The sequence below is a fragment of the Talpa occidentalis genome, unplaced genomic scaffold (genome assembly GCF_014898055.3).
Source record: "Talpa occidentalis isolate TD23 unplaced genomic scaffold, MPIMG_talOcc4v2.1 talOcc4.3, whole genome shotgun sequence".
NCBI lineage: Eukaryota > Metazoa > Chordata > Mammalia > Eulipotyphla > Talpidae > Talpa > Talpa occidentalis.
Window position 1 is genome coordinate 101975599 of NW_023603184.1, and position 23755 is coordinate 101999353.

The window sequence follows — 23755 nt, forward strand, 5'->3', positions numbered from 1 at the left end:
GAGTATTTGGTTAGATATTTTTGAAGACCCACCTGACTCGCCTGAATCCCCCAAAGTCTATTTTCTAGCATGAAAGTACCCTACACATCTAACAAGAGCAAAATAGAGCTGCCCACCTTTCAAAATAGGACCCCATGCAGGTTTCCTCTGATCTTCAAGAAGTAACAAAGTACCTATAAGATATCTTTGGATGACTCTATAGTGCTTAATAGGTGGTGAGGAATTTTAAGGATACACAAACAGTAATGGGAGAGGAAAGGAGATAACTATTCTTAGATACAGAAAAAGAAGCACTTAACTCAGACAAACATTCTGGCGCCTTTCTGTATGAGCAGAGCTGGCTCTGATTTACAGGTGGGAGTGCTATGGTTGTTTGTGCTCTTTGTCCATGGCAGTCAAATGGTATACACAGTAGCCTTATTTTCCTTGTCATCTTCTTAAATCAACCATAAATCTTTTTCAATGCCAAACTTTCCACAAAAAATTCCCTGCGGTTTCTTTCTGCCTCTCACTCCAACTATCATGTTGCGATTCCCACTGGCAATAATGTCAGCATCTGCTCTCCATACCAGCACTATTTGCAAATACTTTCAGACCAAGTCCTTGATTACTCCTCAAAAGTTCAACTTCTGTTTTCTCAGAGCCAAAACACATACTGTATTATCCAATTTAAATAGTTTCCAATCCTCATTTGGGCAGTGGGCTTCTTCAGTTCCTCCCATAACTCATATTCTTTAATAGTATTGTTATTAATATTATTGCTCTTTATACTTTTCTTTTAATTCACTCACTGTGTATGTGATTAACTTTGGACTTGAACTTTGCTAACTTTGCCGATCTGAGTTGCGCTCCAGTCTCCCCTAAGGATCTCTTCCATGTAAGATGTGGACTCAGAGATTCGTTTATCCCAAAGGCAATTTATTGATGCCACCTTTCTTGTTTTTTCCTCCGATTGATCTAGTTAGATCTCAGAATGCCAGAAACCAGGCAACAATTGCACTCAAAGAATCAATTACTCTCAAAGAGAAATTTCCATGGCTTACACCTGGCTTGTTTTCATCTCTTACTAAAACACTTATGGTTTTGTTTCTTTGTACTTTGTGTGTGTGTACATGGTTTGTATGAGTGTATGTGTGTCGTTTAATTTCGGTTTTGGTTTGGTTAGTTTTCCAAATGGCTTGGTTGAATAGTTCTTCACCAGAACTGGGCATGCCATTCTGAGTACTATCCAGCAGTCAACATATTTATGAACTGCCCCTTTTGCATAGATAATGTATTTTGGGCTTGGGAGAAAAATATATACTCACATACTTGTGTGTGCCTGATCCCTGCTCCCTCCCCACACACAAGCAAAATTAATATAAAAATTAAAACAACAGGGAAAATACCACAAACTTAGCAGACCAAAGGAGTCACAGCTATACAAGCTCTCTTACTAGTTAATAAAAAATATTTGTGTTTATAGGATTAGAAGAAATCATAAATTTTTGAGAAAATCATGAATATCCTATCAGATTACTAATACAAATATTACTATTAGGACTGATACTAATATTTTTTGAAGGTTCTCCATGTGTCAGATACTTTTCTGTTTGCTTTACATTTATAAATTTATTCAATCCTTATAACAACTCTATATAAGTACTATTATTATCCTATTTATGAAGAGAAAACAGCTACAGAGGTTAAGTGACTCATCTATGGTTGCAAAGCCAGGTAGATGTAAAAGGGCACAATAACACAATGCATAGAAATAAAATGCAATCGTAAATGGAAAAATCTTCAATCTAGTAATCAAAGAAAAATACATTAAGACATTAAGTAGCATGTAATACCATATCTTCAGAAGCTGTGGTTAAACTTTACTTTCAGATATGACAGCAACCAATGCAAATTAGTGTAAGCTTCGGGAAGGTAATTTGTCAACACTTAAAAACAGCCACAAAGAGATTCATTTTAACTTAGTAATAACACACCTAGAAATTCACTTTGAAAGTTATTCAAAAGAAATTCATATGAATAAAAGTTTGTTGCAGAATTCTGTATGTTGTCAAGTTTAAAAGCAATTGAAATTTCCAAGGAATATTCAAACTATAATGCATCAATGAAATGGAATACTATGTAGCCATTTAAATAACTATGAGTGATAATATCAAAAAGTTATGATTCGAATGAAGCAAGCAAAATTTATGTTTTATGTTGCAATTAATAAGTACAATTATGTGTAGGTAAATATATATATACACACACATATTCACAGACACACACACTCTTTCCAAGGACAAGAATGAAACATAAAATGAAAATATATGAGATAGTTTGTATAGGGTAATTTTAAGTTCATTTTTTCCTATTTTTTATTGCTTTATCTTTTTGTTATTTTCTACATCATGGCAAAGCCAGAAGTTGAGAAAAAAATAGAAGACACAATTTTTACCCTTTGGTACATAATTAGTGTAAGAATTCATATAATCATTGACTTTTAAAACTTAATCAGAAACTTAGTGGACTCTTGGTATAACTTTCTAATTTTACAGATAACTATTCCGAGGCAGAAAAAAAGTTGACTTGCTCAGTGACACATATTTAACTAGGAGCCAGTGCATACAACCACTAAATGACTCAATCAGTAGAGTACATCTCTTGCAGAATAATTAAGTCATTAGGTCCCTATCTGACCTATTGACATATATCATGTCCATAAAAATGACTATTTTAGCTTCATTTTGTTTCTCAGTTGGTAGGTTGTACTACCAAATGTCCCCTTTTCCCACCAGAGCTAGAGCCCTTAATTCATAACTGTACAGTACACATGCTTACTTCTGTCATTTCAAAATGTGTCAAAATATTTATAGAGTATTTCAATAACAATGGGAAGGCTGCTAGTCATTTTTCCTGTGATGCTAACAGTAGAAATTCAATTAAGATGTGATAAATCAATTAAATTGAATTCCACTTTGCAGCATTAAAAATGTTTTCTAACACTGACTAAAACAATCAATTTAAACTCTTATAAACTAGTTTCTAGGATAGAAATGAATAATATAGATGAATACATAAATGTTTACACAGTCCTTGCAGAATCCCTCTTCCACTCACCTGTGACAACCAAGGGAAAGCAGGTCTTCAGGAAGATCCATCTAGCAGGTGAAGCTCTTTACTCTTAAACCCATTTGGATTATGATAGATTCTGGTTGGTCTTTCTAGAAGGACAGATAAAAAAACAAAAAGAAAATAGCCAAGATGTTTGGAAGTTGCATATTGATGGGGACATAAAATTTGTTTCAGCCCTCAAGGTTGATTTGCAAGGATTTTGTAAAAGGACAGCTTGAGGCCATAAGGTGATCACTGCTGGGCAGAGTACTTCTAGCCCAGTGAGTCAATGGGGCAATCAACCAGAGCACCAGCAGCCAAGGTGACAGCGATGGCTGCTCCCACCAGCACCCTATACCCGAGCCTTCGGCAGCAACAGGAAACAGCAGTAGTTGAGGGCGCTGGGATAGGAACACAACCCTCTAGCAAGGCTTGGTAGAAAGCCCTGGATGTTTTTTTTTTTTTTATTTTAATTTTTTTTTTTTTAATAGAGGCATGTTTTATTTATTTATTATTTGTTTGTTTGTTCTGTCCATACATGCACTGGGCACAGTCAGAAGCGTGGGAGGGCGAGAGAATTCACCAGAGCCAGAGCGGGGAGCAGAGCAGGCAGAAGGACTGAAGTACACTGCTGAGGGGAGCAGCGGGCGGCAGGAGAGGTCTGCGCGCCATGTGGGACCCTCCTCCGGTGGCCGGGGAGCAGCCGGGGATTGAACCGGCGCTGCAGAGGCTGCGGGCAGCTTCGCAACCCAGCGCTCAACCGCTGCGCCACCGGGGAGGCCCGCCCTGGATGTTTTTTAACAGAGGCTAAGAGAACTGTTGAGGGGCCTCCATAGTGGGTAGGGATTAAGTGTCAGCACTATCCCCAAGATGGCCTGAGTTCCATCCCCTGACCAGGGAGCTAACCCACATATGCCACATGGCACAGCAGACCACTCCTGTCTCACCTGCTGCTCCCTTGTATTTCAGTATATCTGCCTGTCTGCAACCCACTCTGTCTCTGGTGAGTCTTCTCATCCCCCAGCATCTCTGGCATATACCCCAGTTACTGTATTCATAAATAAATAAAAATAAATCTAAGAGCTGTTGAGACACTAAGTACTGAAGAAATGTAAAATTACAGAAAAAGAAATAAGCTAGGAAGACTCTTGATAGACGTCATGCATACAATCTTTAGTTTCTAGTTAACATTCATATATTTAGGTCAAGACTTGACTGCTTTTACAACTTTTAACCAGTTTATAATTCATGGAATTCTCTGTGGTATTTTCATTTAAGTCACTTTCTCACTTAACAGCTCTCAACCCTGGCTCAACAGCAAAATAACTAAGAATATAAAAAAATAAGCAAAATCAATGCCCAGGGTCCCCATAATGGATGAAATCATATTCTGCCAGTGGGACCCAGGCATTGGTATGGTTTAAGACCTTCCCAGGTGCTTCTAATGAACAGTCAAGGTAGCAATCCATTGCTCCAACTGGAGCAATTAGAAACTTCCGAGAACTTCTATTTTTAATGTGCATATAAATTTAACTTTTTAAAATGCAGATGCTGGTTTGATAAGTCTGGGGTGGGGCATGAGATTTTGAATATTTAGAAACTTACTCTGATGGTCTGCAAATCACTTTTAAGTACAGAAAGGAACAAAGAAAATTAAGATAGGTGATTAAAGAGATAAGCAACTAACAAAACAATGAGCTTTTTAATAATAATAAAGGGTAAAACAAGGGCCTCTTCTTCTACTTGGTCACCTAATCTAAATATTCTTTGAAGTCAAGGTAATGCTGAAATTGGTTAGGATGGACCTTCCTATAGCACACCTACCTCCCAGGTTGACCATATGGGATTTCTAATCATATCATATTTGTCCAGAAGGGCTTTCTGAGAGTCAAACTCCTTAGGACCAAATTTTAGATTGCAGAGTGGGGGCAGGGAAGCTGAGGCAATAGATAAGAAGATGAGCATGAGCTTTGAAAAGAGACTCAAGATCAGAAAAAGGGAAATGAACACTTTGGTCAGAAGTCAGGATACTTGAGAAGTAGAATAAACATAGTACCTAAAATTCCAAGAGCCAGCAAACACAGGGCAGGGGCGCTGTGGATTCCAGCAGATGAATAAAGGAGTCCAAGAACCCTTGGTGGATTTTTCAGGCTTTAATGCTCTCTCAGGGAACCAGGTACACGGGCACAGCTGGCAGAGAGGCTGGCATGCGAGGAGTCAGACTCGCGCTGGGCAGGGGAGTTCCGGGGTTCGGGCGGCTATCAGCCCCGAAGGAATCCTTCCGCTCTTTCTCTGCGCTCTCTCTGGCGTCAGCGCATGGTCTCACCTCGTGCTCCTCCTCCAGGCGCAGGTGTGCACACTTACACATGCGCACACACCCATATTCCAGGTGTCCACAATCAGACACGCGAGCCCTGCGCCCACACTCCTGAGCACCTTCTCCATTAACACCATCAAGACCACAGGTGACAGCCACAGAGGCTATTCCAGGCCCTCAGCAAATGCTGAAGCCTCTTTCATGCTGTGTCAGTGCACTACGTGGGTAGGTAAGTGTTACACCTTTGCTTCAGGCCTTCTCCTCTGACCATCATTCCCAACCACTAGGGTTGGTGAAAAAGCTGAAATTTTTCCAGGTTTCTTAGTGAAAGGTTGTGGTTCTCCGTATTTAGGCTGCAGGGTTATGAGAGTGTAGAATGGAGGAGGGATCCCAGGATCTCTTGTAATGAAGCCCTATCTCCTGGGACTGGGTGATGGTAACATATGTATAAAGTGCCAGGCACAGTCCAAGGAAGCTGGGTATAGTAAGGAATGGTAGAGACTTAGAGACAAAAGGCAGCAAGCAAAGTCATGATTTTGGAAGGCCAATTTGAACACAGGCGCTAGTTTTTTGGGGTTTTTTGGTGGTAAAATAGCCATAAAATTTACCATCTATGATAATTTTCTGTAATAATCATTTTGCAATATATACACAAACCACATCATTGTTACATAATGATATGTCATATATATCATATATCTTTAATACAATTCAATTATATCAATAAAATTGGAAGAAAATTTATCATCTTAACCATTATATATACAGCTCAGTGGCATTAAGTAAAATCATATTGTTGTTCTGCCACCCTCAGAACTCTTTTCATCTTGCAAAATTAAAAACGTGCCCATTTTATAATAACTCCCTTTCTTCCTAGCTCCTAGCCCCTAGAAACCACCATTCTACTTTCTGCTAATGAGTAAAACTATTCTATAATTCCTATAAATAGAATCATACCACATTTGTCCTTTGGTGACAGGCTTATTTCACTACACAATGTCCTCATGGTTCATCCATGTAGCACATTCTGGAATTTTCTCCCTTTTTGATGCTGAATAACGTCCTTTTTCATGCATACATTTATGTTGTAGTTACGCTTTCATGTGTTGATGGACACTGGGTTGCTTCCACCTTTTGGTTACTGTGAATAATGCTACTATGAACATGGATATACAAGTATTTCTTTTGTTTTCAATATTTTGGGATATATATCCAGAAATGGGATTGCTGGATAATTCTATATTTTTATTTTTGAGGAACAATAGTACTCTTCCATAGGTGCTGTCACATTTCACATTCTCACCAACTGAGCAGCTGTGTTCCAATTTCTCCATATCCTTGCCAACACTGTTGTTTTCTGTTTGGATTTTGTAGTTGTTTTTGTTAGCAGCCATCCTAATGGGTGTGAAATAGTATCCTATTGTACTTTTGACTAGATAGTGAACATCTATTCATATGCTTATTGACCATTTGCTTATTTCTTATAAGTGAAGTATCTGTTTAGATCTTTTGTTCAATTTTTATTTTTTTCAGTGATTTCTATTTACTTACAGTTTGTGTTCAATGCAAATCAATTCCATAACATGAGAAGTTACTATGAATCAAAGCATAAATACACAAACACAATACACAAAATAGACGTACAGCATTCAGGTATGAAACAAAAGGGACTGTTCATTCACACACAAGTAGCTTGAGATTTGTTGGATAAAGTTGTTCCCATGTGGGTTTCTAAAGATGAAAAAAGTGACTTTGTTTATCAAGACTACTTTGGCCATATTAGATACCAGAACATCTAAGCATCAGTGTGTGACCATGCGAACAAGAGTGTAGAATTGTCTAATTTTAAAAATGTTTCTGTGCACTGGGACAGTTGTGATAAAGACCTACTTTTCAAAATCAAGCCCACTTTGGGTTTAGGACCAGGTTCTAACTATCTAAAAATATTGACGGATAACAGAAAGGGTTCCAAATGTGACTATTCTGATTCATAGCTTTAAAAAAAAGTATTTACAAAAAACATATACAATTTTTTCCTGAATTTAATGCAGGTTAGCTTCCAGGCTTCATTTTTCAAACACCTGATTTAACTGATGCCTTTTTAATTTCAAGATTTGTCAATTTACCTTCAATCATTTTTTTAAATTAAAAAAAGCATTTGACATTAGTTAAGGTCAATGTACTTCTACTATTTGGTATCAGTTTAGCTAAATGAATCTGGCACGCCTGTTGATAGGAACAGGTGATTTAAGTGCATAAGCAAAATTTACTAATTATGGCTGGAGTTGGGTAGATTCCAATCCATCATTGCCCTGGTACATGTCAATTCCTATATAAAAAGTCAAATGCAATGTCAAATACAAAGCTGAAGAGGAAAGAGTTCAGTTCCCAAGACAACGGTGATAGTTTAACAATGTAAAAGCTTATCTAGAGTATGTCGTCATTAAATCAGTACTGCTAAAACAATACATTGAGGATTTACACCTGGAAGATCCCTCGAATATATACATAAATAGAATCACTGAAACTTTGTATTACCTAACTGCTTTATAACTTTATAGATTTAGCGAACCAAATGAAAACGGAATCTCTGTTCCACATCCCATCCTTTATCTCTAGATATTTATTCTTATCTTCAAGATAAGTTTTATATGTCCATATTTCTGAAACCATAATTAAGGAAAGCATCTGTAGGGGCAGGAGGGCCACTGGGCAGGATTTCTATGACCCGAGCAGACGGAGTAAAGGAGGAGTCCTGGAGCCCTCAGTGGCCTTTCTCAGGCTTTATTAGGATTTGCCAGTGTAGGGTAAAGAAAAAATGTCAGGCTTTTCTGCCCTCCCGCCATCAGGATAGATGATGGATCCTTGCGGTCCTGAATGCATGCCTGATGGCGGGCACCTGGAGTAGGGTGTGGGCATAGGTGGATGGGATTCACCTGGGCTGAGACTGGGCTTTTAAGGGTGTCACAGGGACGCCTGCAGAAGCCGAGAACGAAAGAGAAGCCGAGAGAGAAGCAAGAGAAGCAGAAGCTGAGAGAAGGCCAGGGAGCCCAGATAGAATGAATACTTGCTAGGGGCTGGGCCCCCCAGCACCCTTACCTGGCCCCCCAGCACCCTTACCTTCCGTGTACCAGGTAAATCCCAATAAAAAGACCTGCAAAAAAACCCCTGAGGGCTCTGACTCCTCCTTTACCCGGTCTGCATGGGATCAGAAAACCTGCACTGGTCCATTCCTGACCCTACAACCAGGTACACGGCACGCAGGGGTGCTGGGGGGCCGGGAGGCTGGCAGGCTTCCCAGCCCCCAGCAAGTCTTCACGCTGTCTGGGCTCTCCGGCCTTCTCTAGCATTCTCTCTGCTTCTGTCATGGTTCTGCTTCTCTGCTCTTGTTCTCTCTGCTTCTCGTGGTACTCCTTCTCTCTGTTGGCGTCCCCATGATGCCGCCCTTATAAGCCCCGTCTTAGCCCAGGTGAATCCCATCTGCATATGCCCACACCCTGTTCCAGGTGCCCGCCATCAGGACCGCAAGGATCCATCATCTATCCTGATGACAGGAGGGCAGAAAAGCCTGATACTTTTTACCTTACCCTACAGGATCTCTTAACAAATTTTTTTTGTGTGTTTCTTCATCTTGTACGGGAAACTCCAGCAGATTGGCATTCATCAGCTAGTCAGACCCATCACATGCTCTTCAAATGAATCAAATTTGGGATTCTCAACATTTTCTGTGTTAAATAAGGTGTGGAATTAGCAGAATCGATGAAGAAGAGTTTTCCTTGCCACATTGGCTGTCTAGACACCATTTGCATTGGGATTGAAAGATGGACAAGTACAGATATTTCTTGGTCTGAGTCTCTTTAACAGTAGAGACGTAGGAGGGAGAACGAGATCACGAAGAGACTGGCTGTGGACTTCAGGGCACCAGCACTTGCCGTAGCGGTTATTAGTTGGATTTGGGGCTGTCAAGGTAGTCTGGGTAGAATTACTTGCAGTAATTACAGAAGTTGTGGTATGTGAATAAATCTGCGTGGGTAGGAGCAATGCCAGAAGCAGCAGCCCCAGTCCCAGCCTGGCTACCATCACTCTACCCATGTCCGCTCTGTCGTGCACAGCGCTTCTCGCTGGATGCAGGATGCAGGGTGCGCAGAGAACACAAGGCTCCCGGCAGGCGCAGGCAAAGTTTTTGTTCAATTTTTAAATGTGTAATTTTGTTGATACTGAGTTGTAGTTCTTTATATGTTCTGTCTATTAACCCCTTATCAAATATGTAATTTGCAGATATTTTCTCCCATTACATGAGTTGTCTTTTCACTTTTGATTATGCCCTTTGATACGCATAAGCCTTTCATTTTGGTGAGTCTGAGTGATCCATTTTTTGTTATCTATGCTTTTATTTTCATACCCAAGACATCATTACCAATCCCAATATCACAAAGACATTCCCATTTTCTTCTGAAGTTTTTTTTAATATATGGGCTTTAGATTTCCATTTTTGATCTACTTAATTTTTCTAGAGGTAAGAAGGGCCCAACTCTAACTTTTCACATGTGACTATCCAGTTTTTTTCAACATAATTTGTTGAAAAGGCTGTCCTTTCCTCATTGAAAAATCTTGGCACCCTTGTCAAAAGTCATTTGCCTGTATGTATAAGTGTTTCTTTCTAGATGGAGCATAGAAATAGACTTTTTTTGAGTTTATATGAGGATGAGGTGATGATTGTCACAAGAAGTAAGACAGTCAAGTTTCTTGCTTAAATAATGTCTCAGATGAAGGGTGCATGGGGTGGGACTTTGTAACATTTTTTTTCTACTGGAGGGAATCTTGAAGGCAGCTCAGATCTCATCTCAATTGTGACCAGTTGGTTAGATTGTGGTGATGCTGAATGTTGCTAGAGGCATTGTGAGTGGAAGCCCTACATACTATGGGAGGAAATGATGTGCGTAAGATATGAGCAACATTATAAAAAGCATCCTTAGATACTAGAAGGTAGGCAGTATAGGGGCTACACGTTGAGGACTTGCTTCCCATGCTGTTTGGCTTTCAGTAGGTAGCAGATGACTAGACTTGTTCATGGGGCTATCTTGGAAAGGGTCTCAAAAAATAAGGTTGGTTGACATGATGGGATTGGTAGACTATGGTGGTGGTGGCCAGCTGGCGCCAAGAAATTGAAATTGGAGGTGCTTACCACATCTCATCCAAGTGGGCACCCATCCTAAATAGTTGGCATCTAAACAGCAGAGACCGAATCTTACTCACTTCAATATTCTCAGTGTCAGGCAGCTTCTATTACACAATAGATGCTTAATAAATGCTTGAATTGAGTTGACATTAAGAAAATGAAACAGCAACGGGTTTCTGAAATGAGAAAACTCAGTTCTTCATAGTTAATTAGCAACAACTTCTTATGGCTAATTTAAATTTTTATATTACACGAAGTTCATTTTTCCTTTCCTCAAAAGAGATGAAGACTTGATCACGATCCTTTGTGGAAAAAAAAATCTATTAATAATGATATTTATTACCACTTATTAAGCACCACTCATCTGCAGGGATGACATCTTGCATTTGATGTGTATTGTATTTAGTCCTTGCAACAATCTTCAGGTAAGCAAATATCATCTTCAATGTGTATTTGATACTGAGGCTCAGCAATATTAAGGGTCCTGCTTAGGTTACACAGCTAGCAGTTGAAAAGCTAGAATTATATTCAAATGGGTCCCACTTTTCTTCTCTGAAAGCCCTTTTAACTTGTTTCTACCTAGAAGCTTCTCATCTTCTAGCATGTTCTTCTAGGGTAAATACTGATAAATGCATTTTCTTCAGTCTCTAATCATGCCCCTTGCAAACAAATTATTAATAATCTTTTGTCTCTGGCCTTTCCCCAAGTTCTCCATGTTCCTGAAGTTTGGCATTAACCCAGCCTTTAAAATACCATTCAGTGGGGCAAAAGATACAAATTTTGATTTCAGCGAAAGTGTAGAATCATCTTCCTTTTCATTTTAAATCAGTGTAGAAACTATTTTGCACCTGCTTACATATTCACAAAAAGTCACATTTTTAAAGTGGACAAATAAAAAAGAATAACAACCACCGGGAGGCCTGATGAGAACTGGGAGATGAGGCTTTGTGTACTTAGCACAACCAGTTGCATGAAAAGGACACCAGGAGAAAACATTAAACATCTGGGCCAAACATTTTCTAGGTTCGTTTTCTAGGTCTAGTACTGTACACCAACGGTAGAGAGACAACAGCATTAAGGAGACAAAGCAGGGCAACCACTGTGGTGTGGATTTTTAGTTTCTCTGTGGCCTACAGCAGAGTAGCTCAAGGCATGGGTTGTGACTGGATGCGTTTCTATGAACTGTTTTGTTCTATCTGTGACAAAGTAAGTAGCAATTAACCGAGCAAATCTATAACTGTTGAATCTAGTAAAAATCATGGACTTGTATTTTGTCAACTTTATTTTTTTCCTGTTCAACCTTTCATTCCTAAAATCTGTTGCATAGCTGTGTACACTGATTGGGTGGTAATAATGAGAGATTGTAGAGCACATTTCTGTGAAATAATTCAGAGAGGCAAGAAAAAAAGCTCATGGCCTCTGTAGTCTTCCTATTCCCAAGGCTAAGCTAGGGCTCTTTCTGGGCTGGCAGGGGGTGGGGGGATCGGACATTTAAAGTCCAGTTCTCTGAGATCAGTTACGAGTCACTCTTGCTACAATTTTCTATGACCTTGCATTTTTCTTTGGGTCACTGGAGCAGTATTTGGTTAATCTGTTTGTGAATATTGCCTACTCTCTCTACACCACAGTGTGGCTTGTTCTGCCAGTAAGCTTTCCCAGTGGTAACTGAGCCGGGCTGAGTGTCTGAGGAATGACAAACCCTAGATCCATTAGCACCATATTGACATTGAATGCGTCCTAAATAGACCTTGTGTATTTCAATAGCTCTGTCTTCTCCTCAAATACAGTATTTTATTTGTCATATTATGTTGTATTACTGAGTAAGTCTTCAAGGAAAGATAATGCCCACCCCTGACGTAGTTAAGATCTTTGATTTGTCAGGGTTTTCTGCTTTTATGATTCAAACTTTCCTAGTCCAAACATTTTTTCATGTAAAAAATGTATTAAGATATGAAAGTAGAGGCTCCCAGGTTGAGAAATGCTGTCTCTTTCAAAAGCTATTTACTGCTTAAACTATGAATAAATTCCCCAAGGCGTGATGAACCAAGAGTAATTTATATTCATATATAGACAAGATTATGGTATACAGTTGCATAACAAGAATAAAATTTTATGTAAATATGCCTAAGAGAAGAAAGCATAAAAGATTACAAAACTTACACAAACTAAGAAAATGTTCAACAGAGTAATAACCAAAGCTTCATTAACTTGGCAGTCTTGGGGACCTAGAAAGTGAGGTAGCCCGAGCCAAATTCTTTTGGCGTTACAGTTCCTTCTACACCAGGCCAAGCAGCTGGCAGTGGAATTGGAGTAGGGGTAAGCCCTGTGTATTGTGTGCTACATCATATTGTAGGTGAAAAACAGCAAACAGGGAATTCATTATTCCAGAGAATTTCACTGTGCACATGATCAGCTTCTGCATGTACTTGTAGGAGAAACAACCCTATTAAAATGTCTTTTAAAAAGTCAAAGTTAAATGACTAAACATTAAAACTTTGAGAGATGGGGGTGGGGGATCTATGAGGAAAATGGCGGCTTGCTTATTCAGGGAATGAGCAGAACTTAATTCTTATTCCAGCATAGGGCTGCTGGGCACCCAGTTTCTTTCACTCTGGGTAGAAAACAAATCCCCAACTTGCTACTGAGCCAAATCTTAAAGGCCAGTCAGGAAATGAGCAGCACTCCCAAATGGGAAAGTCGGGATCAATGTTTTTTCTAAAGTAAACAAAAGATCTGCAGAAGTATTTCCTTGCACTATTTGGCAAGAGAAAGAAGCACCTGGAGAGTGAGTTAGGAAGAGAAAGCATATAAGAAATGGGAGTAAAACAAGGATGGTTATAATGAAGTTTTGTCTCACTAATCTCCAGAGCCCAAGTGTTCTATTAAGAAACAAAGCTACAAATGAAGAGATGCTCAGAAAGATTGGTTGATTAAGAATACATTCATGGAAAGGATAAATAGAACAAATACTTTTCTGGATCCCAAATTTCACCTTTCAGTTGCATTTTTAAAAGCCTTTAAAAACATCTAGAGAGTCAAAGTGAAATATATACAGCAAAATAAATGAGGGCTTTGAAGGAAGAAGTATGAGCAATGAGAAAAGCAATTATCCTTAGAGACAGAAATTTCCTTGCTTCAATGTGGCATGTGATGCTGGCAATTTCAGCCATTCTCTTTCAGGTGATTTTCAGTGCAAGTTCCAAATGTTGCTTGACTCCCTCAGCTCACCTGAGGGAGTGGGGCGTAACTAAAGATGTATGAAGAGCTATAACATTCTTTATGCCAAACATTCTGTTCATCAGGAGAGCCTCAGGAGAAAGACCAGTTACTCTTGGGAGACAGGTAAGAGAAATGAGGCAGTAATTGCAGTGTGTTGCTTGTGTTATGTAGCATTAAAAAAAAACAAAACAAAAACTAATGCAATTGACTCAACAACATCTTAATAATTTTAAGAACTCACACATACTTTTTTAGCACTTTTTCCCAAAGAAAAATGCTTAACGAGGGTCCTCTCTGGTGGCACAGGAGTTAAAGTTTCCTTGATATCAAGCTATTGCCGGCCACTGAAGCATGACGTTGATCCCCAGCAAGGGGGCTAACCCACATGGCGCAGCAGACCTCTCCAGTCCTGCCTGCTGCTCCCCTCAGCAGTATATTTCAGTCAGTCTGCCTGTTCTACTCCCCACTTTGTCTCTGGTGAATGATCTCACCTCCCACACCTCTGGCCTACACCCCAGTTCTTGTATGCATTAACAAATAAATAAATAAATAAATAAATAAATCCTTAAAAAAAGAAAAAAGGTTAAAGACCCAAAAGGTGATTGCTACTCCCCAAAGTTTTTTTTTTTTAAACATATAATAATTGGTATGTAAATATTAGCTAAGAAAGAAGCTAATTTCTGTTTTTTGTGTAGTGAACTAGGAAGTGTCACATAAGGGAACAATGTGTTGAAGAATTTGTAGGCCCATAGCAAAACTCATGTTTTTTAGACCAAACCCCATCAGCCCAAGTAGGAGAGATGCTGCTTGGGGCTTTTTAGGAGGCAAGCAATGGCTCACTTGATTTGGTAACTGCTGATAGAAAAGCAGGATTTTCTGGGACCCACGATCTATTTAGGGCCTACCTGTTCCAGAAAATCAAAGATAAAGATGCAGATCATTGGGACTCCAAGGACACAGCTAACTGGACATTATTTGTGACTATTTGAAGTACATGTGCTCCCAAAGGATTTTTTTCCTCCTTATGTAATGTTAAAGTGTATTTGTTTATTCACTTGCCTCTAGTTGTACTTTACTAAATGTTAAGTGGTTGTGAAACCACATGCACCATAGAATCCAAAGCAGCCATTTTCAACTCTTGGACAAGTAGTGGTACTTTGTAGTTTGCCTCTGACAAGCTCAGAGGCAGCTGAAGGCAGGGCTGTCTTTGACCATCCGCAAGTTTTAATGTGCTCCGTCCATCTCATGCCAGCCTGGCTTGCCACAGTTACAGTCACTCTGCATTGTGACGCTTCTGGATGGTGCTCACAGGAGTTGTGCTCTGCAGTCCCCTGGGCCTCTCCTGCAGGTGCACTTGCTTTTTCAATATGATACTGTTTTTCTTACCCTCTGTAGGCACTCACAAGCACAAGTATCATTGCTTGTTACTGTATGTTGCTGATTCATACTCAGAGGAAAAAGTAATTTTATCTTCAACACCTCTTCCCTGTCATTTAAGGCATATGTTAATGAAAGATTTTGGCATCCACTCTTGTCTGTAGCTTTGAGGCCACAATATAGATTCATTATACATGAAGAGGCAACTGTTATTTTACTTCTATTTATATTTATAACTATATCAAAGCCATCTTGCAGGTACCTTTGTGCCTCTTAAATCCCAAACCATATTCCAAGAAATGCTCAACATTTCATGCTTGAAGTGGCATTAATGTGGCGTTAATGTACATACAAAGTTTTAAATAAAGATGTTTTCACTCACATTTTATTGTTGACACTCTTGAATTCACATATTTTAGATTATGCTAGAGCTGAAACCCTTTGAAGACACTGTTAGGGCTTTTTTTCTCCCTTGCAGTGCAGACATTTTTTTTTCTTTAAGTGAGGAGTATGCAAGTGATGGGTGCTTTGCCTGCTCGGAGGGAAGCCAAGTGCAAGGCTGAAGCCTAGAGGGGGTGGGGCAAGAGCAAAATAACACCCAGAATGCTGAAAAGAACAGATCAAAAGCTTTTGCCTTTGTCATTTCTCTTAGTTCCTTTCCTTCTCATCCCAGTTTGTAACTGTGGACAAGTGCAATCCACTTATTTCAGAGAATCACTGGATTTGAATAAGCTGAAACCTTGAAGGTTGTCTGATCCAAACTCCCACCCATTGGTATAATGCTCTACTTGATTCAGAAGCTTTCCCCTCCTGCACGTTTCTAAGCAGCATTTGAGTCTGTCAGTGGAAAAGTATGTTGATGAGAGTAGAGGTTTTGGAATCAGACAGTTCTGGGTCCAAATTGTGGCTCTGGCACTGACTTAGCAGCAATATCCTGGGCAAGCTGCCCAACATCTCAGAGCTACAGTCTAATCAGTTAAATTATTATAATAAAAATTCATAGATGTTGAGATATAAATGAAGGAATAATGCAGCACATAAAAGTGTAGTACATAAAAAATTAGTGCTCAGAGATAAATTAAGAGTAGCTAAGAGGTTCGACAGGAACTTAGGACCCATGCTTCCTGTCTGACTCGGAGGCAACACATTTCAGGGCATCTTACTCTTTCTCACAAGGCCTCATAAAACCATTGAAAACATTTCTGTTTGTGGAGTACTCTGTATGCTGCCTGCAGATTGTAAATGCTGTTATTAATAACAATACCTCATATCTATTCAGAGCTTTAGAATTTACAACATACTTTCACAAATGTGGAAAATACCCAGCCAAGTAGTCCTCTACTGATGACTAATAGTGGCAGGAAGCAGAACGAGCCTCTGCTCTGAAAGAAGTCTATTAGTGATGCAAATGTGAAGTTATCTGCACTTGTGAGGAGCATAATAAACATTAAAACCAATTAGAGGTAACAATGCATGACATATTCAGGCTCTAGAACTTGGCTTTGATGAGTTGGAAAACCAAAGGAATTGAGAAAGCACGGAATTTGGGGGCAAGAATTTCAGTTACCTTTAGTTTAACAGTTTAAATGGTTTTGAAGCCCAGAAGTCTGGTTCTCTGCATATGGGTGAATTTTCTTGTAGAAACCAGAGCATAACAACAATTTAGATTGCATAATGGTAGCAACGATGATGTGATCATAATCTAGAGACAAAGCATATGGAACTGAGACAAACAATGCAAATAAGTTCTCAGAAGTCAACATTAACTGGGTGTTTCAATAAAACAAGTGTGTCACACTGAATGCAAAACTTTTAATAATAGAAGCTGTTACCCAGGCTCTCTTACAACCTTATGAAACGGTTCTTCATGTGTATGAGAATTTTTACAAATGCTCAAAATTGAATTTTTAGAAATGGAGAAAAATGGAGGGTACATTTTTAATATAGTACATTTCATTGTTTCTGTTTTACAAGAAGATGAAGAAATATACTTTTTCTTTTAAAAAGAAAATGGTCTTATTGAAATTCAGTTCACTCAGAAGATGAATTTTTAAATGTCAAACTCTGCCTATCTAACTGGTCCGTATGGATATGAGGGGAAAATCAGAATTTCAGAAAATTATCAAATATTTTAAACTAATACCCAAGCAGATACATTTGCAATACTTCCTGATTTCTTAATATAGCTATGGGCAATGTTGCCAATCAAGTGTTTCTCTTTTTTTCCCCTCTCTGCCAAAATCTACATTTTTGTCTGCAGCAAATTGTAAGAATGGGGTTTCTTCAGTTGGCTGAGAGAGACTGACCAGAGAAGCAGAAGACACTGGTAGAAATGGCCCTACGGAGAAGTCACTGGAAGAGAAGGCCTATGCTAGACAGTACCCAAAAGAGCCCAGTTTGTGTCTCGCAGTTCAATTTTGGTTGATATATTTTTGAAGTTTCTAAAGGTTAACTATATGCTGTAATACATCATAGAAAGACACAAAGCCTGATTTTTACCGCGCCAGTTAAGAGGTTTGTTTGAATCTGCTATTTAGGACTGAGAGAGACAGTACAATTTACATGTGTGAGAATGTGAGAATAATTTTACCTTCTGTTGTTTTTAAAACCACCTTGGGCCATGATTTTTAAATTGAGACACAAGAAGATCTGCTGGGGTTCCCATAGCAACATTAACTTATCTAACTGCCCTTGTATGTAATACTTTCATTACTATTGTCGCTTTTAAACTTACACTTTAATTATGAAATATAACTGAGTTGAGAGTCTCAGGCAAGTTTTAGCTGTTGCATTTACGGACTGATGTATGTTTAACTAAACCCTGATATTGTACTTCTAAGGAGTTGATATCAAGGAAGTTTGTTAAAAAAAAAACAAAACAAAAACTTAATGTGGTCTTCCTCGCCCCCATCTCTGACCTTGCTGCAGAGTGTAATCTCCATAAAAAGGGAAGGTTCTATGTGCCTGCACCACCTAATGAAGCCTGGAGATGACTGGAGAGAAGACTTGGAAAAAGACTTGTGGAGACACTTGGAAGAAGAAAACATAGGAGGGGAAACGTGTGGAGCAAAGAGACATGTGAAGAATATGCTTGCTTCTCAGTCTTGGCCTTGCACCAGGGACTAGAGGGACATGGAAGAAATGCATGGGGGAGAGACATGGGGAAGCTGACAATGGCAGCCTTTATCCTGATTTGTACTTTGATTTTGCTACTTTCATTCCAGACTTGCCTGCTCCCTTCTGCCAATTTCCTCTGGCTCCCCACCAGAAGGTGCCTTAGACTTATGGCAAGCTTTTGAGCCTCAATTGCCTTGCCTTGGGCCAACCCTGTCTGGCTAGGCATTTACCCATGAGGGGCAACTGGATGTTTCTTTCTTTCTTTTTTTTTTTTTTTTAAAGATTTATTTTTGCATACAAGAACTGGGGTACAGGTCAGAGGTGTGGAGGGTGAGAGGATTCACTAGAGACAGAGTGGGGAACAGAACAGGCAGACTGAAATACACTGCTGAGGGGAGCAGCGAGCGAGACAAGGGAGGTCTGGGGATTGAACTCATGCTGCAGAGGCTTTGGATAGCTTCACGGTGCTGCGCTTAAGCCCCTGCACCACCAGGGAGGCCCCACCAGTAGTTTCCCCAATTGGGAAACTACTTCCTTTCTCTTCTTCCTTCCTTATGCACAATCATGCTATTAAAGATCTTTCACACTAAGAATATGCTTTGTCATTATGTAGCATATGCATAATGTACTCTTGAGAGTACAGGTTTGGGGTCCTGGAACACCCCTCAGTTTGTACACTAGCAACCTCAGCGCTTTCCACTCTATAGATGACTCCTCAATCAATCTCTCAAAATACATTTAGAACATGCCATGGCAAGGATAAAATGGAAAGAAACGAACCTCAGATGGCTCCAGTCTAGAGATTAGAATCCATCTTTTCAAATCCTTTTTTCAAGGCTAACTATGAGCTGATTCCCACACCATCTTTTTTCTACTTTTCTTTTTCAAGACTGTACCACACCAAACACACTTGTCTTCTCCCCACATTCTGATAATGTACATTCAAGGCCTAAACATACTTCCTCCCAGAACCCTGCTTCTTCTCTATTCTTTCCAGAGCTGATATTTCTCTCTCTTCAGAACTGCTATTACTACTGTCTACCACAATAAGACATGTTGTTTGTGACTGGGTAGCATCCCTTCCCTCTTTTGTTAATTTTTGTTTGAGGAACTTTATTCTATACATTCTGACAATAAAGCTACCCTGCCCCAGCCTATCAAGAGATGAATCTATGACCCACATTGGACCAATCACATTCTTCCAGGAAGTGGAATTTTTAGAGAATTTAAACAGGGAAAACAATAGGAAATGAATTATTCAGGTGGTCCCTTCAAGAAATTGTCCATTTCTTCCAGATTGCTATAGCTCATAATCAAAGTCCCTAATTGATAAACTGTAAGTGCTTGCTCACACACTAACATCTTAGGATCATGATTTAGAGGTTTGGATGTGTGTTTTTGCTTTGACTGTTAAATCTTATTCATGCTCTCTGAAGACAGGGCTGGGTCTCTGTATTACTTCATAAATTCAGCACAATGTAAGTACTCAGTAAACATTATATAACAGATGAAAAATCTTTCTTAGAAACTCCATTCTTACAGTGTACAACATGGAAGCCAACTTATATATCCTTTTGAGGAAAGGTCATAACTGACTTTTTAATTGCCATAATTTGAATTATTTTCCTTGGGTATAACAGTTGTCTTGAAGAGAACTTACAACAACTTGTATATCTAATAAGTCTGAATTTAATGTTAGCATGAGTCATACTTCCCCAATTTTAAGAAAGGAAAGAGAAACTAAATTCTATTTCAGACATGAGTCTCTGAATTAAAAAAAAAAAAATAAAACAACACACACAAAACTTTGGGGGAAAACAAACAAAACCAAAAGCAATACACATTCCTCTTGATCTTGTGACTTGCCCTGAAAACCAGGTAAGCTGCCTTTCTGTTATCACCTAACAATAGACAAGATTTCAGTTGTGTCTGACTAATGCATATATAAGTAGACAATTTTTTTCTCCCTCTACAAAATGGCAGATTATGGTTTCTCAGAATCATCTGACTTATATTGGTGATTGAATTGGATATTTATAAAATTCAAAGAATACAACATGGTGTGACATAATAAACCCAAAAAAGCTTGGGCATATTAAGATTTGAAAATCCAGAATTTGGTAACACTTTCAAATCATTTACATGTGGTTACAAAGCACCAAATAGCTCACCTATGATAAACAGCAGGATTTACAACTGCTCTCCTTCCTTTCGGATTGTCTTTTCAGAAATGAAGTATTTACAGAAATCAGAAATCTTTGAATAATGTCGTCCTCTGGTTTGCACCTTAACATGTTCCACAATTCAGTCTGAGAAAGAAGTGAAAACACCAATCTGGAGCTTTTTTGAGTCAAGTGTAATGTTGTGTGGAATTTGTCTTGAGCCCACACTCGGTCCATTTTCACTTCTTTTTTCCTATTAACTTGTAAGCAAGTGTAGTGGTTTCTGGAATTTGCCTTGAACCCACACTCGGTGTATTTTCACTTGCTTTTTCCTATTAACTTGTAAGCGACGATCAACCAGATTTTGCTTCTCGTCTAACCCAGCCATACAGAATATATTGTGGACTTCCCCTGTGAGATAAAAATAGCAATTAAATGTATGATATGTGACTGGGGCAAGGACAGAAGCATTCAGGAAAAAATGGAATATCAATGGAATGACTGACCACCTAAATTTCACTTATTCTAAGAAATTCTCCCTAGAACAAGTTGGTGAAGGGAATATATAGACTCAAGTGGGTTTTTCTTCAAATACACCAAATATAAATAAGTTAAGACAGCAGACATACACAGATGTATAACATTACTGATTTTGCAGCTTTCAATATTGTGAAAGGTGCCCCTTGTTTGAATTTTCATTGATTTGCACAGACTGTAAATGGCACAGTATAAAAGTATGTAAGTTTGGAGAAAGTCCTTCAACTCAGGTTTCATTTCAAAAGTTGTTTTCTTCCTTTTTAATGAGAAATTGACAAGAGATAAATAATTTTCTATGGGCTCTTAAAATGAAATTCCTCCTTTAGCTATATGTCAATTTTTTCAAATCTGCGCTAACCATATTTCCAAAATGGAAGAGACTACACCTTCATTTGATGTGAGGATGAAACTAGAGATTCCTTAAAAGTAATTTCAACTAGAAAAAGATTAAAGGTAAAGGCTATCTTCAAGTTTTTATGTAGAATAGCCATCAAAGTGTGACGATATCCAATAGTTAATTAACTACTGAAGCCTTATTTTTAGAGTTTTTGAGTTCTCCCTGTACACAATGACTAGAGAGAGTTTTTACAGCTAATTACTTCTTTGTATAGATAAGCATACCTTTTGTAAAGAAATATGCTCTGGTACCATCTCCTCGAACATAAAAATTTTCTGATAAACAATGCCCTAAAAAAGGTAAGAGAAACTTAGTATTCCTTAAACAAAAATAAAAACTAGACATGAAATAGAAACAGAGCATTCCTTATAACACAGGAAAATAACTAAGTTGAAAACACTATTACCTCTTTTAAAACGAAGCTGAGTCTTGTCATATCTTCCATAGTCCCGAAATAATAGCATTCCTCCAGGTTTCAGTAACTTGGACAGTCGGTTTACAACACCTTGCATCCTTTGAGAACAGAGCAAGACACTCTATGGAAATCTTTTACATTTAACCTTGTTAAAGATAAGATCAGTAAATTTTAAGAAGGTCAGATCTAAATCTCATACAAAAAAGCAATAAAAAACCAAAAAATATTCTGTATAGAAAGAAAGGATATCAACTTTCTATTCAAAATGCCTAGAGTATCAAGAAATCACCCACATGACCAGTGGCAACTTCACAGAGTTTGATGTATGATGTCAAAGTTTAAATATAAAACCTGACAGACATTTCCTGATACTTACAACCAATTAAGGTAGTTTCAAGGTAGATAAAAGCTGGAGTCACTTCATTTTCTTCACCAGATAAAAAATATGCCAGATCTATCTGAAATCGTACACATTCAAAGGTGATTCAAAAGAATCACCTTTTGGGCTTACCTGGTGGTGCAAGGGGTGGGATGCAACCTATGAAGCTGTCTGCAGCCACTGCAGCACAAGTTTGATTCCCTGCCAGCCAGGGAATGGCACAGCAGACCTCTCCTGTCTCGCCCGCTGCTCCCCTTAGCAGTGTATTTCAGTCAGTCTGCCTGTTCTGTTCCCCGCTTTGTGTCTGGTGAATCCCCTCACCCCCTTTCCCCCATACCTTGTATGTGTAAACAAATAAATCTTTAAAAAAAAAAGATCACCTTTTCCCCAAAACTAGCTCCTTTTCCTCACTTCTTTACTTAGTTCAAAGGGGCCATCATTCACCAAAGTGTAGCACCTCAGAGGAATTTTTGATCCCTTTTATTTTTTTATTTTTTTCCATTATTCTTTCCACAACCGCCTGGTCATCAAATTTTGTTTCTTCTTCTTTTTTTCTTTTTTGTGACATCTTGATATTTCCACTCTCCTGTATTCCTCAATACTCAGTGCAAAGTCTTGTCTCCTTAGGCCTGGAAACAGAATAACTTCCTAACATTTTTTACTATTCTCTGTGTCAATTCATTCTGAATATTATTGATGAATTAATCTGCTTAAAATGATGGTTTGTCAGATCATCCATTTGCTCAAAATTTTTCATAATTTTAATCCATGGGATAAAAATCTTAATTTCTTTGTTTGACCCCTTAAGATTCCCTATAACTGGCCTCAATCACTCTATCCAACTACTTGCTAATCTGAAGCATATCTTCTAGCCAAACGGTTACATGCTTGGCTCTGAACAGTTCATGCCTTTGTTCACGTGGTTTCCCCTCAAGGAATTCTTTTCCTTACTCTGCCTATTTAAATTCTATTCACATTCCATCCTCAGCTCAATACTGGGAAGCTTTTACTTTCTTTTACTGTTTATTCCACTCATCTGGCTCCCAATCATGTATTACAACCTTTTCTAACAGTTCGTGATTTAATTTTTTTGGTTAAGTGTTCATGTTCTTTTGTGTGACTAGGGTCAGAGATAGCAAGGATTTCAGATCTTTTATAACTGCCCAGTGACTGACACAGCCCGCCTCCCACAGCTCTGATGAGAAGGACTCTCAGGGCTCCTTGGGAGTGAAATCAGAGTACAAAACCAGTCGTCAGTGTCTGTCCTGGGCAAAGGATGGTAAAAGGCAGCTTGTGTGATACGACTTTGCCATCTCTGTTTTAACTAAGCTATTTTAAGCCTCTGAGCTTTCCTTATTTTAAAGAGGGGTTGGATCTAATAATCTATAAATTCCTTCCAATTCAAACACTGCTCAGTGCAATGATGGGGTAAAAGTCGGATTATGCCAGGTTATGAAGAAAGTAGATAGTGAGAAAATGAAAGTAACTATGAAATCAAGAGATAGGACAGTACGATGTGACATGATCAGATAAAAAGCTCTTTTTTTTTTTTTTAAAGGAACA

General features: G+C 38.7%; 2 protein-coding genes across 12 annotated transcripts in view; both read right to left on the bottom strand.

Moving 5' to 3' along the window:
* Nucleotides 1-9267: 9267 nt before the first annotated feature.
* LOC119255152 (signal transducer CD24-like) lies at nucleotides 9268-9502 on the bottom strand. Its single transcript, XM_037522114.1, is given in 2 exon segments — nucleotides 9268-9352; nucleotides 9354-9502. Coding segments are annotated over 2 exon segments (234 nt in total).
* A 6694-nt stretch (nucleotides 9503-16196) lies between these two features.
* The window catches only part of METTL8 (methyltransferase 8, methylcytidine), a 213352-nt gene continuing 205793 nt past the window's right edge, over nucleotides 16197-23755 (bottom strand). For all 11 annotated transcript variants that reach the window (XM_054699853.1, XM_054699854.1, XM_054699852.1 and 8 more), the window contains 3 exons: nucleotides 21805-21911; nucleotides 21623-21688; nucleotides 16197-20875 (listed from right to left, as the gene is read on the bottom strand). In XM_054699853.1, the coding sequence (XP_054555828.1) occupies nucleotides 20721-20875; nucleotides 21623-21688; nucleotides 21805-21911 (328 nt within the window). In that variant the 3' untranslated portion in view covers nucleotides 16197-20720. The remainder of the gene's footprint in view (nucleotides 20876-21622; nucleotides 21689-21804; nucleotides 21912-23755) is intronic.